Consider the following 14,635-nt stretch of genomic DNA (forward strand, 5'->3'; position numbering starts at 1 on the left):
CCTTTCTTAGAATACGGTGGCAAATGGAAGATGCTTCATTACTTTGCCAAGCATTTTTTTGCTCCTTTGCTGCCTGTGGCATATGAGAAGGAAAATGTTTTCTACATATATGGAGTCTCGGATTTTCATTCTGACTACAACCTGGCCCTCAAAGTAAGTCCCCTTTTGCTTCACTTTGAAATGAGAGCTAGAGAAGATTCTGGAATAGGGGAAAAGTAAAACTGCCAGTTGATTGTAAAATATAGTTGTTCATTGTTTATATTGTTTTTATTGGATTGCTTAAATTTTTTTATCTGACTAAAATGTTCTGAAGCAGCAAATGTTTTCTTTGATATTTTGAGCACTATATTATCTTCTTAAAAGAGGCATATCTAACATGGTAATTTTCTCTTCTGGTTTTGGCTTTATTTCATAGTTTGCAGTGTGAGCCCTGAAAAAAATGTCCAAATCAATTTTATAAAGATTTTTTATCTTTCATAACTTTGCTTTTTTCTCCCCTTCCCTTTCCCTTCCCCTTCTTTCCCTCCCTCTTTGACAGGATAAGGATGCCATTATTTTTTTCTTATACTCTTAGAAAACAAAATGGCGGCAACGAAATTTTGCTTTGAGGCAAAACCTCCAGCAAAATTCTCAGCCTTAAAAAAGAAAAAAAAAACATTTTTAAAGAGGCAAACAAGGGAGAAAACACAAGAAAACCCCTTCTATTTTGATTAGTTTTTTGTGGTTTTGCCGGATGTCAGTGTGTGGCAATTCATAGCTGACCTTGACTGCTCTCAGAAAAATATTATATAGAGTTGGGCCTGGTAAATATGTGCTAGGCTACAAGGCTATCTCAAGGCTGGAGGCTAGACTGGGAAATAAAAAATATAGTTGCCAACAAAAGAAAAGAACTTGGAATGTGTTTATAGAGTCACCAGGAATCAAATTTGAAGGTTTTTTGTTTGTTTTTGTTTTTTAGCCTAGTAGCTCAGCTTCCCTTAGTTTGCTCAAAAATCAGAAATGAAGTAAGGTAGCATTCTGTATAGTTATATTATATTTAATTAAATATATTTAGTATTTTAAAGTAAAGCTGTGAACATTGCAAGGGAAGGTATAAGAGAGGAATACGTAAAATGTTCTGTGCCCAACCCATTCTGTGCAAGTTACATCTGTTTTGCAGTGGTCTGTGGCAACACTGAAAAAAGTGTAGTTTGGATATTTTGTTCCTTAATTTTAGTCCAGATGTGCTATCAGTTGCTCTGATTTTTTTGGGGGGGGGAGTGAAGAAAGATTGGGAACATAAGTGGTGGGAGGGAGGGAGGAACGGAAGGGGGAGAGAGAGAAAGAGTGAAGGAAATTCCCTGGGAAGATAAGAGGTTGGATAACCAAAGAGGATGCTAAGCTGGATACAAGAGGCAACATGCACTAGCCTTGGTCTATTGCTTCTGAATTTACTCTGAAATCTCTCTGAGTTTTATTTTGGCCCAAATCTGGAAGTATCAAAATATTCTGGCTTTTGTTTCTTACTAAGTTACAATTGGTCCAACTTCCAGAACATGGTAGATTGTTTCAGGTGTGAAACAAAATACGTTTTCCATTTTATGTACTCTACAGCTATCATGCAAGATGAAATAGAACATGATAGCCTTAAGATATGATTCTACTTTTTAAAGAAATTTACAGAGATATTTGAGTACCCAAATTCATTTGATGGAAAACAGTCACTCATAATCACTTTTTTTCTGTCTTGATCTGTCTTATGGGCACCATAGATAATTGTATATGATTGGAGCAGAATGGAGCCGGTGTGCACTTTGACGAAAGATGATGTGATTGTTAGGGAAGGAAGTGCAGTTCTCATTTATAAGGAGCCCATGAACCATCTTTTGAAAAGATGTGGAAATTGTACCAGGCAGAGCTGTGTCATTACCTTTCATTTTGAGACGGAAGGTGAACCCTCCAGTCCAATTAATTACCATTTCCTGTCATCACTGAAAAATGCAAAAGGATTAAAGAAGCCACACATTCATGTAAGTACCATTTCCAGCAATTCTTTTGACCTCAGCAAAATAGAGTATTAAACATATGTATTGTTTTGAGAATCATAAAAGCTAGAGGAAGTAACCTATTTGGTTTTGTTCCTGAAAATATGAACAAACTTTGATGGTGGGCATATAGAGCAACCTCCTAAAGTTCCTTTTTCCTTTTCTGGCATCTTTCTGATCTTTGTGAAGATATGCTTTCACAAGATAGAGGTGGGGATGATGGGTGTGACTTTACTGATCTGCATAGCTTCGTTTTCGTCTCCTGGTTTGGAATTAATTACAAGATGCCAAGTCACCTAATTTGCATAATTTATAGAAACCCTGGTCAATTTAGAATTTGTTTTTGAAAATAGATCACACAACAAAATGCATACAAATGTATTTTACCTAGTTTTGGATTTTTTTCCTCCCTGGAAGAGATTTTATATCTTTCAAGCAAATTGTTGGGAGAATTATGTATTTTGGTATTGGTAGGATATAGTTTCCTGTATTTTCACCAATTAAGAGCTACAGTTCCAGGAATTTTTGTGATGATGGTGGGGAATTTGGATTGATAAATTCTATAGCACTCTTTATTGTAAATGGAATTTTATAATTAGGATTTTTTTATACTGTTTGTGTGACATTTATTTTTTCTGCAAACTACAGTAATCTGTTTTGAAGATAGCACAGTATTAAAGAGACAGTGTATAATACAAATTTTCTAGAATTCCAAATGTGTAAAGAAACAATGAAACAATACAGTAACCTAAATTTTTCTGCCCCTTTCAGGCTTCTATTTCTCAAGAAGGAGATCATTTTCAATTTGCCTTGGAAGCTGCAGCCATCGCTCCTTTTGTTTGGCTAGATGTTGGGAGCATCCCAGGAAGATTCAGTGACAATGGATTTCTTCTCACAGAGGGGCAAAAACTCATATTTTTTTACCCTTGGGAAACTACTAGCGTCAAGGAGTTGGAGAAGTCATTCAGCTTAATATCGCTGACAGACATTTCCTGAGAAAAACTCAGCAAGAATGGAGACAAAAGCTACTAGAAATGGGGAACTTGTGTAGGAATGCAGCTCTAAAATAAAATGGATAAAATGGAACGATTGGACATTATTCTCATGCCAGCTTCCTACATATATGGCATTACTCAGTTAAGTGGAGGGAAGCCAAGTGCAGTTCTGAATCTCTTTAGAATGACAGCACTTTAAATAAGTCAGACAAGCACACACCCTGAGAAATGTCTATGAAGAGTAAAATATGTAATACTCTGCATCCCTCTGGCACCATTTTTCTGAATTCCAGAACCAGAGTCTGCATCTCCAATGAAAAAATACATTGCAAAAGACCAGAGATCTGTGTGGATCTTTAGGCACTTGTTCCATTACAGGATTGACCAGAGGGAGCTTCCCTCCTGCTTCTTGTGTTGGGGCATCATAGATGGGCATCCTTCTCATGTAATTATAACACTGCTCTTGTCGCAGATAAATCTTATGGTAGATAACAGGGGGCTCCAACTCCCAGGAATCGGGCCACTGAAGTGGCAGGCAAGAGCATGAGCTCGCAAAGCTACATTTGTGCGAGCTGCAGGGACAGGTGTGAAACTATCCTCTCTCACCCCCGCATTGTGGCTGCTGCTGGTCCACAGAGCTAGAAAGTTTGGGGACCACTGGTGTATAAGGATAATATTGCGGGTACTGTTGATTAATAGAATGGACCTTCTATGTCTACTGTTAAAGAGGGCAGATAAGGGATAACAATGTGAGCACTTCTAGCAATAGTGTTCCTTTTTACTAAGTGAGACATTTGTTAAGTGAATTTTGCCCCATTTTACGACCATTCTTGCCACAATTGTTAAGTGAATCAAGTTGTTACATTAGTAACGCGGTTGTTAAGTGAATCTGGCTTCCCCACTGACTTTGCTTGTCAGAAGATTGGAAAAGGTGATCACATGACTTTGGGACACTGCAACTCATAAATATGAGTCAGTTGCCAAGCATCTGAATTTTGATCATGTGACCACAGGGATGTGAAATATGGTCTGTTATAACTTTGAACAGTCATTAAATGAAATGTTGTAGGTTGAGGACGACCTGTAGTTTCCCCACTCTCTGAGATATTTGAATTTGTAAAAATGTTTTAATTTCTTTCTCTGGTTTTCCTGTCACTCAGAAATGATGCATTTGTCTACCTCAGAAATAGTAATAGGAATCAATTTATATATTTCTATTTTTAGACTTGCTCCACATGCTTTTTATCAAATGATTATGAGACATTTTCTAGCCATAGGTAGGATATAAATAATGCCACAATTCATCACAATTTTGCTTTTTATTATAAAAGTAAAATTAAAAAAAACAAGCCTTTTAAAAAAATTCTTAGTGGCAATTTATCTAAACTGAAATATTTACAATATAAAAAGGTAAAACAATGGCAAACCCTTGGAAGCTTGCATTATTTTATAGACACCAGATGAAGTTTTAAATACATTTACATTATATTTTGCAATTAAGAATCCTGATTATTATTTGTGATTTTGTGCTTCACAGCTTTGGACCACAATTAGAGTCTGTCACATAACTTTCACTGAGAATGAAGAGAAGGGTTCATTTTCTTTACCAATGATCCTTCTGGGAAAAAATAAGTGCCAGTCAATCCTTTTCCTGAGTCTTCCAGTTTACTGGGATCTAGTCTGAGTTTGTTGAAAAGTCCAGTGGATGAACATTTCAAAGAGCTTTTTCTTCTGGTAAACTTTGGATCAGTTCTCTTTTCTCTGGAAAGAATTTTCATAGCCATACCATATTTAAGTTACTTCAATTTTACCTTGTAATGAGTTGTCCTGTCCATAGCCTGAAGCCTTTTTCTTAAGATTTAGTGATGCCTTGTTGGTAAAGGAATCAGAATATGTAAAACTAAGTTTGTGAAGAGAGATCTCTACGCCACTGTCACAAATGCTTTCAGCATCCTGGAATTTGAAATTACATATTTCATCTGGTGAAAGAAAGAAAAAAGTTTGAAAAATGCAATGACACACAACACTTTACAGACTTACACAGTACGCCCAATTGTTTTCATAGAAGAGAATAGAGACTCCTCTGCTTTTCCTAATCCAGAGTCAAGTTTCAGTCTGGACAGGAATTTTCAATATATTGCCTTCTAATTATTTGCAGTAATTCCATAGTTTAGTAACATAGTTTAATCCCTCTGGAAGATAAATTGATGGTTCAAAAACATGATAAATAAATACAAAATAAATAATGTTTTGGCAATAACCAATGCCCTAAAGTTAATATAAACAATGCAGGACATGATGGAGAAATTGAACCAGCTTTATGGTATAAGAGGTGGGATATTCTCTGAAGATTCTCCTAGAACTGCTTTCATGCCAACAGTTGTCCTCTTGCAAAGTGGGTTTCAAGTACTGAAGGCTGCCCCAGTTTCAATGGAACTGAAGCTGTCAATGTTTGCTAAAGTTTTACCACCCTCTGGCTCAATCTTAATTCACTACCTCCATCTTCAGGAATTGTAATTGCTTGTAATGCATTTTAAATGCCACTGCTGCTTCTTAATGGATGCAACAGAAAAGCTGGTAAGAGCCCAATAAATAATACATACAAACACATAACCTCTACATTAACTGGGCAGCCATAATGAAGATTATTCAAAAGCAAATCCTCCTTAGTTTTAAGATAAGATAAGATAACCTTTATTGTCATTTTTGTTTTACTGTGGGCACAACGGCACACATCAAAAATGAAAGTCAGTTGCCCGCTCTCAAAGTGAAACACATACATACACCCTAAAACATAACTATCTACAACATATATATAGACCCGCACCCCTACATATACATAACAAATAAATATTAAATATTGGGCTTACTTCCCAGTAATTAAGAATATAGCAAAAAAAAAATAAGAAAAAAGAAGCAGTTAAGGGTTACTTAGCAAACCTACATAATTTTATATCCTATGTTCTCCATAAAAACTCACAGCATTAATTTCTATCCAGGAACTAATCAAAACCAAACATGCTTAGCTAGACTGACAGCATTACTAGATTTATTGAAAATGAATGGATGATCCGTGGCAAAACAAGCAAGGCTTGTAAATTTAATATTTCTTTTGGGGGTGTAACCCTGATAACCGGGGAATTCTGGGAATTGAAGTCCATAGATCTTTGCACTTTGGACAATGAAGTTCCCAAGGTCTACTGGTCAACAGGCCTGAACTGACAAGTATTTTACCTGATTGTTCTGTCCCAGGAGAAGGTAAATCACAAAACGGAAGAACATCATCTTTGGTTTTTTCCTGGCTAGACAAATTAGTTCTTTTCTCAATTAATTCAACAGCCTCTGGATAATCCATTTCTCTGAGGGCATCAATCAATTCTCTTACTGTACCACCAGAAACCTACCAAGAGGGAAACAATGTTGAGGTACTTTCGAAGGGTTTTTTTTCCCCCCAGAAACTCTACAGAGATACAATAATACCTAGTGGGAGATAAATTTGTATATTTTAAAACTATACTCTGCCACTCCAAAAAATAATATTAAGAGACAGTTGAGTGAATATGCAGTATAGTGTTTTTTAAATCCTGCAATCTTATTACCATTTAAGAAAACCATGTAATTCTCCCCTTTTCTCCATTGCAAATATGTATTTACATAGTAAAATAAAATGTTTTAAATGCTACATTCAGAATGGAAGGAAAACATTTCATTTTATATTTTAATTATAGCCTGTGGATAAAATCACCAAATAGTGAAAATAAATCATAGAAAGAGCTGACTATCTCCTAAACTTCATATAGGTACAAAACTTCAACAAAATAATTACAATACAATAACGGGAAAAGCAATAGAAAAATCAATCAATACATTCCAAACGGCATAAAATAATTGGTATAAAATAATTGGTATAAAATAATTTACAGATTATATACATCTCAATAATTACCAAGACAGATAAATCGAATAGCAGTAAATGCTGGAAGTACCATAACAAAGAAGAAACATGTTATATGAGATGGTTATGTAAAACAAACAAACCTTCAAAAGTACTAGAAAGAAATATATCAAAATACTCAGAAAATCCTAAAAATAAAACTTGAACTGAAATCAAAGAATTTTATTAGGTATAATTCCAGAAAAAAAATGAAAATTTTGAAATGTTCTAAACTATATTGTATGTTGACAGCTGCAAGAACAAATTTGCACATTGGGGAAAAAAAGCTTGCCAACATCAGACTGGGAGACCAAAACTGGAGAATATGCAGTGATGACAAAATTGACTATATATATTCATAATAGAAATCTAACCCAATTTAAGTAGGAATGGAATATACTACTTACTATAGTATAGTTTACTTACTATACAACAGGGCAAATGGAAACCCTTGGAATATAGCTTTATAACAAAGGTATGAGACTAATAAATAATAGGCTGAAGGATTCAAATAGAGTCTAGTAACTTTAATAGTAAATATAAAGCATACAGTATGTATTTAGGTTGTGGCAGCAGTTGGGGAAATAAACAGAAGGGGAAGGGAAATAAGTTTTCTCTTAATGCTTTTATTTATGTTTCATTATTACTGGGTTATTTTTATACTACTATCAGAATTTCTTTTCTTTGTATTTTATTATACTAATAAAATACTTTAAAAATTCAATAACTGGTATGGAATCTATAACTACATTATCTTATTGGAAGGTTAGGTACAGATTTAGCTATGCACAGCTGGATGCAGGAAGCAGAATTCTCATCCAAGCCTCTAGAGAGAGATTTGTTCAACCTTTCAAAAAATATTGCACAAAGAATGTAAGCAATGGAGAATGCAGTAAGCTATACAGGCAGTCCTCAGGTTATGTCCACTCATTCAGTGGCCATTCAGTCTTGCAATGATGCTGAATGAGGGGATTTACACTGTATCCGTGATCACATGATCACAATTTCTTACAAACCCTGCTGGCTTCCCATAAGCAAAATCAATGGGGAAGCCATCGGCAAGATCAAAGTTGCAATCATATAAAACCCTCACTCTTCAACCTGCACGGTCTTTATTTAATGGCAACCATGATGTGGTCATGTGATATTGCATTTTACAACCACACTACTTAGCAACGACAGTTCTGGGCCCAATTACCATTGTAACCTGAAGATTGCCTGTATTGTGAAAGACAGGAATTCCTAAAAATTAGGCATGCCAGAATACAAGGAATTCCTCAGTGTGTGGTGAGAAGTTCTACACGTTAACAACATGAAAGTTAAAATTATGAGATTGTTTAGATACCATCTTGTCAAAGAAGGTTTTCACCATAGTAAGGCAGTTAAGAGAATTACCTCATAATTATCCAGTAGAGTTTTTGATGGAGAAGGACTCAACCGAAAGGCATTGTTTAATATCCCTAGACCTAGCTTCTGTGCCAACATGGACCAGCTTTTATTCAGATCAGGAACTTCAAGCAATTTGTACAGCTGTAATTTAACATCCTCATTCAGGTCTTTCATATTGCCTAGAAAAAAATTTTTAAAAATCCACTAGAGTGTCATAATTATGGATTCCATAAACTTACATTAAACTATGTTAACTTCCTTCAAATTTCCAAGGAACAGCATGCATATTTTAAAGTAACATGACATTCACTACTGACTACAATTGGAAGATTGAAACCATACATACTCCAATATGTATCAAAACAGGTCACATTGGTATTTTTAATTAGAATTAAAAAAACTTAAATCCCCACTGATTTCCTATATAGGATGGCTCCCTGCAAAATAATACCTATTATAGAAAGAAAGATCATATAAGTATCAAAAGATTTATTTTCTTGCTTAAATATACTCTCACCTCGAATCAGTAGATCCTCAGAAGCTGCCTTTGACTTACAGAGTTTGTTACTCAAAATATCATACACCTGTCAAGAGGGAAAAAAAACGAGTGATAGATGAGAAAGTATTGATTTTATCCTGCGCATTTTTCCTGAACATTATACTGCTCAGGTGCCAAGTTTAGACAGAGTGCCAAATCACAGCTTGCCGTGTCAAGGTGTGATCAAGTTGTTAGGTTCTCTCCTTCACCAGTTGAACTGCCAAGAGAATGTAAAGAAACTTTCTCCATTTTTGAACCAAAAGTGATTTTAACTAATAGTGAAAAACAACCCTAATGATTTAAACTACTTCTTCTTAAGAACAAGACTCACAGAAGCATTTTGCTTATTAATTATAGTTTAATTAAAACTTGTGATTGATTTAAAGCATAAGTTTTTACTTCTGAATTCTTTATTATAGTTACAAGAGAAAAGAAAAACGGGAGGCCACGTCCCCTCCTGTAATGCTAAGCTGTGGTTTAACATTAAAATATTGTTGTTAACAAAATACGTAATTCACCTTTCATTTGATACAGTTAATCCACTTTGAAATATCCAAATCACAACCACTTTTCAAAAACAGTATGTGGATTTAAATTCTACAAAAAAATTCTTCGCCCCTTCAAGTCACTGGTAAATGCAACCATTTGACTTAGCAACCATTTGTTTAGTGATTGTGACTTATGACCTATTTTCACACTTACGACCACTGCAGCATCCCCATGGCCGTATGATTAAAATTTGGACAACTGGCAATTGGCATGTATTTACGATGGTTGCCGCATCCTGGGGTCATGTGATTTGCAACTTTCCAAGCTGGCTTCCAGCAAAGTCAATGGGGAGAAGCCAGATTGGTTTAACAATTTAATGATTCACTTAATAACTGCAGTTCAATAGCTATAGCAAAAAAGTGTGTAAAATGAGGTGCAACTCATTTAACAATTGCCTTGCTTAGCAATGGAAATTTTGGGCTCAGTTGTAGTCATAAATCCAGGACTACCTGTAACTGCCTGGAATAATCCCTACATTTTTACTGGCAAGATTTCAGAAGTGGTTTGTTGTTGCCTACTTGCTAGGGCTGAGAGAGTGTGAATGGCCCAAAGTCAGCCAGTTGTGTCTAATGTGAGGCTAGATCTGCCCCCCCCCTCAAATCTCCTACTCTTAGTTATACAAACATTGCTAATATCTCTTGCAATTAAACCACAATTTTAAATATTTTTTATTTAAAAAAAAACCTTAAGTTTGTATATGTCAATTTTCAAAACTAAGTAACATCTCAAGGTGTTAGCACTGACTGTTATCATTGTAAAAATAGAATCAGAGTCACCTATAAGAGGTTTTTTTCACCCTTCACTGTATTGCACATTGAGAAATGCAATTCAGATATTGCTGAACTATAACTCTCCACATCCTTGAGCACTGGCCGTATTAGAAAACCACAGACTGTCATTTTTTTCAAAAGAGAAAATATGTGATTAAAATGAACCAAAGAAGAAACAAACAAAAAAGGTTGTCTTTTGAAACAAGGTGTCAGTGATCACTTGCCTGCCAGCTGGTTGCCATATCCAGAGGTGTTGTCCCTGGTATAATTTTTTCACCTTCATTATCTTTCATATCTTCCTCTTCAAATAATGGTTCAAAATTTTCAATGTGGGGATCTGCACCTATATTAGTAAATAAAGAATATGGAAGAGACACCATAAATTATTTTAGCATTTTTATTATAATAGTTCAGTTTAATATGTAGGTAATTAAATGTTCAAGGCACCTAGGCATCATTGGCATTGCTTAATTTCATCCCAATTTCCCAATTTTTAAACAAATGTAGTAAATTGGCAGAGTTTCTATCTGTTATCTAGTGTGTATTAGCAAGCTTCCAAAAATAATTGGCGTGATTCCATATGAAGGAAAAAAAGAACTCAACAGTTATTTTTTTCACAATCTTAGGTGCATCCTCATGTCCAAATCTGAGACAGAATTGATTGATTTGTTTTTAAATGGCTCTTTTGTTAATTGTGTCTTTTAAATGTTAGTCCTAGTGCCAAACAACAGTACTTGGAATGATCATGCTGAAGGCAGGAGGGATTCTACTGGAGAACAAGTATGAATTCATCTAAATGTCCATCATGATCTACAACATTAAAATAATGTTAACAATGTTTTACCTCCTCAAAAAAAAGAATATTTGAATATTTAGGAAAAAAGGGTCTCCTTTTCTTCTGACTTCCTCTATTTTTCTCCACTTTACTTCAGGTTTTATTTAGGAATCTCTCCGGCCCTACTTTCCACTTGCAGTTTAACACAGTATAAAAAGCCTTATCCATACCAGGTTCCCCTGGCACAAATTTGCCTTTGACTCATCCTGAGCTCATGAATGAAAAAGCGTTATGTGAGGTATACGAGTTTTAAAGAAGTATTTTCTCTCTTGCAGTTTCAAGGTATAATTATAATATTGCAGGCTAGCTGTGTTGAGATGTATTTTAAGACTGTTAGGAGGATCATACACACTCCTCTCCTCTTATCCCTAACCCTGGTTTGTTGCAGTCACTTCAGAGTGGGTACATGCTCCATTAGCACTTTCATCCCCAGCCCCTTCCTAATTTTCATCCACTTCTCTCAAACCTACAAGAAGACCTAGAGGAGAAGAACACAACTCCGTTATTTTATATGGGGAAGATTATATTAATGCTAGTCCTGTTTAATGGTACTCTAAAAATGTACAGACCTCCAATATTTTATTTGAAGAACAATAGGAGGTATTCTTCATCTCTGTTCCCTTAACAGTATTTTGAAATGTAACTTTAATCTTTAGAAAAATTGCCTACATTTCTTCGCTGGGGTGTCCAGACTATGAAGGGTGTTCAGTTGAGCTTTTCTGCCAGTTTTCCATACTTGTCAGTTTCAAACACTTCCCAACAGCTATCAGTTTAGTATCTATTTAGTTGCACAGTGAATGCAGGTGATGCCTTCTTCCTCTTTGGGGCTATTTCTCCTCTAGTGTCAAAATTATTTTTATTCATTTCACATTGTTTTAACTTGGGAGATGCCCAAATGAGGTATGGTAAGAGGGGAAGACTAATCAGCCTGGAGAACAATATACAGGCTCCCAAAGTGAGACACAACCCAATTCATGCTGCATTGCCTTGATTGATGAACATTTTCTCATTGGATTGTTATGTGTAAAAGAGGACAACAGCACAGGCAAAGAAAAAGCCACAATTTTCCCGTAAGAATATATGACATACTGTTAAATAAGGACAGTACCATTTGGTAGTGAGTGGAAATAAATGAAACAGAGGCAGGATAAATATTGGCAATGGAAACAGCAAATTTTATGCTGGCGTTTTATGCCTGCTTAAGGATGGTGGATAGTATTGGGGAAAAGATCTCTGTCTTTAAACACTTAACACTATATATTACATATCGTTTTTTAAAAAGGAAATTTGGCAAAATTTACATCAACACTGAGTCAGTAGGGGAAGCTGAGCCATTAAATTATTTGAGGGTGGTGGGCTACTGAACAAGGAATTGGGCAGGATCACACAAGTCTTTCTCTCCAATACCTTGTTAACCTCTGATGGTCAGGGAAATTATCCCAATCTGCCTAATGACATAATTAACTCTGGATTGAGATTTTCAATAAGAGAACGACTAAAACTACAGAAGAAAATAAGTAAGAAGAGGTGATAATGCAGCTGAAGAAAGGATGCGGAGCAGATAATGAAGAGGAGGAGGATAGTGAAAAAGTGATTAAGAGGGGAAAGGGAGAAACATTTTAAAATGTGAAGTGTTTAATATTACATGATAAAAATTCTGCCACTGTTGCATTACAATAATGTAAAGCATAAGATTGCATGTGTATTAGAAAAGCAGTGCATTTTGGGAGGGGGGGGCTATAATTTTGAGTTGTATAATTTTTTTCAGCTAGAACTTTAGGAGTGAATCATGATACAGTCATTATAAACTTACTTCCTTACCTGCTGCTTTGAGAAGAGCTGCCAATTTTATAGATCCCCTTCCAGCTGCTATATGAAGTGGAGTGGTTCCATCATAAGTAACGCTGTCCACAAATGCATCTCCCTGGTTTTTTTAAGCAAAAAGAAAAAAAGAAAATGTTGTTTTGGCTCGTGACCAGCTTGCAAGCAAAAGCTACAGAAAATATAGTAAATTGGCCTAGGATCACAACTATAGTATAGCCTTTCTAGAATACATGCACTTTAAAGTAAGATTAAAATAATCAAAATGTCGCAGTCATCAAATCTCACAAGACTTTTTGTTTCTGATTAAAATCTTGTGAGATTTCAGGTGTGAACAGCATGTCTCAGATTTAGCAATAGCACTAGCACTTAGACTTATATAGCACTTCAGCAGTCTCTAAGGGGTTTACAGAGTCAGGATATTGCCCCCAACAATCTGGGTCCTCGTTTTACTGACCTCAGAAGGATGGAAGGCTGAGTCAACCTTGAGCCAGTCACACTCGAATTGCTGTCAATCAGCAGAATTAGCCTGCAATACTGCATTCTAACCATTGTGCCACCAGTGTACTGAAACTTGTGAGATGTGATGTTCTTCCAAAATGGCTGCTCTCTCTCTCTCTCTCTCTCTCTCTCTCTCTCTCTCTCTCTCTCTCTCCCTGTCCCTCTCTCTCTCTCTCTCTCTCCCTGTCCCTCTCTCTCTCTCTCTACCTCCCTCCCTCTCATGTTGCACACACATGCATAAACACATAAATTTGTAAGCATCAATATTACTACTTTCTACAATAATCTCACAGATAACCAGAATACCTGGATCCAGATGTGGGGAACACAATAATGATATCAGATGCAATATGAATTCCGAAATAATCATAAAGGGGATGCTCCTTGTTTTTCTATTGGTTAAGAACAAAAACAAGGATTGCCTGTGTTTGAAGGAAATATTTATGTACCATTAGTGTAGGATGTGATGTATCACTAAACTCTTCCCAATTTTATAAAGGTGGGAGAATTATACAGAGAAGAACGGCTGCTTCTTTCAAAAGAGAAAGGAGAGATAGAGAGATTTTGCCCCCATAATGCTCACCTCAAGTAGAAGGCAACCTGCCATGGAAATATTTCCTTGTTCAACAGCCAGGTGCAAGGCTGTCCTTCCAGATTTCTGTTCCTGGATATTGACATCAACACCAACAGCAAGGAGTTGTCTAAGACAAGGCATACTGTTTGCAGTAACAGCTAAGTGAAGGACTGTCAGGCCTGAATAACAATAATAACAACAACATCAATAAGAAAGAAAGAAAGAAAGAAAGAAAGAAAGAAAGAAAGAAAGAAAGAAAGAAAGAAAGAAAGAAAGAAAGAAAGAAAGACAGACAGAAAGAAGAAATGTGGATAGTTGACATGGCAATACCAGGGGAAATAGAAGAGAAGACAAAGAATTGGAGATCAGAAAATATCAAGATCTGAAAATATCAAGATCTGAAAATCTTGTGGCATGTTATCGCCACACTGGGTGCCATACAAAAAAATCTTGGACAGCACTTAGAAAATCTGTGCATTGACAGAATTTCTATGTACCAACATTGCTGGAATCCGCAGATATACAACACCATAATATTGCAATATCCTAGATTCTTGGGAAGAATTCAATCTGTATGAATGCCAACACTACCTAAAGTACTGGCAGTTGTAATTTCATACTGTTGTGTAAGTAATAATAATAATAACAACAACAATTTAGAACAACTCACATCATGCAACAATACTTTTAACAACATCTCTCTAT

General features: G+C 35.7%; 2 protein-coding genes across 3 annotated transcripts in view; one reads left to right on the forward strand and one right to left on the reverse strand.

The window, feature by feature from the left end:
* MANBA (mannosidase beta) overlaps nucleotides 1–3,110 on the forward strand; it is a 50,586-nt gene extending 47,476 nt beyond the window's left edge. The window contains exons 15-17 of the mRNA XM_039350704.1: nucleotides 11–153; nucleotides 1,752–2,009; nucleotides 2,796–3,110. Of these exons, the coding sequence (XP_039206638.1) occupies nucleotides 11–153; nucleotides 1,752–2,009; nucleotides 2,796–3,020 (626 nt within the window). The 3' untranslated portion in view covers nucleotides 3,021–3,110. The remainder of the gene's footprint in view (nucleotides 1–10; nucleotides 154–1,751; nucleotides 2,010–2,795) is intronic.
* A 1,213-nt stretch (nucleotides 3,111–4,323) lies between these two features.
* Nucleotides 4,324–14,635, reverse strand: part of NFKB1 (nuclear factor kappa B subunit 1) — a 79,460-nt gene continuing 69,148 nt past the window's right edge. For both annotated transcript variants that reach the window (XM_039350706.1, XM_039350707.1), the window contains 7 exons: nucleotides 13,940–14,109; nucleotides 12,856–12,958; nucleotides 10,424–10,542; nucleotides 8,860–8,926; nucleotides 8,349–8,521; nucleotides 6,254–6,419; nucleotides 4,324–4,998 (listed from right to left, as the gene is read on the reverse strand). In XM_039350706.1, coding sequence (XP_039206640.1) covers nucleotides 4,811–4,998; nucleotides 6,254–6,419; nucleotides 8,349–8,521; nucleotides 8,860–8,926; nucleotides 10,424–10,542; nucleotides 12,856–12,958; nucleotides 13,940–14,109 — 986 coding nt within the window. In that variant the 3' untranslated portion in view covers nucleotides 4,324–4,810. The remainder of the gene's footprint in view (nucleotides 4,999–6,253; nucleotides 6,420–8,348; nucleotides 8,522–8,859; nucleotides 8,927–10,423; nucleotides 10,543–12,855; nucleotides 12,959–13,939; nucleotides 14,110–14,635) is intronic.

The sequence above is a fragment of the Crotalus tigris genome, unplaced genomic scaffold (assembly GCF_016545835.1).
Source record: "Crotalus tigris isolate CLP2741 ecotype Arizona unplaced genomic scaffold, ASM1654583v1 scf7180000018350.1424685, whole genome shotgun sequence".
In the NCBI taxonomy this organism is placed as follows: Eukaryota; Metazoa; Chordata; class Lepidosauria; order Squamata; family Viperidae; genus Crotalus; species Crotalus tigris.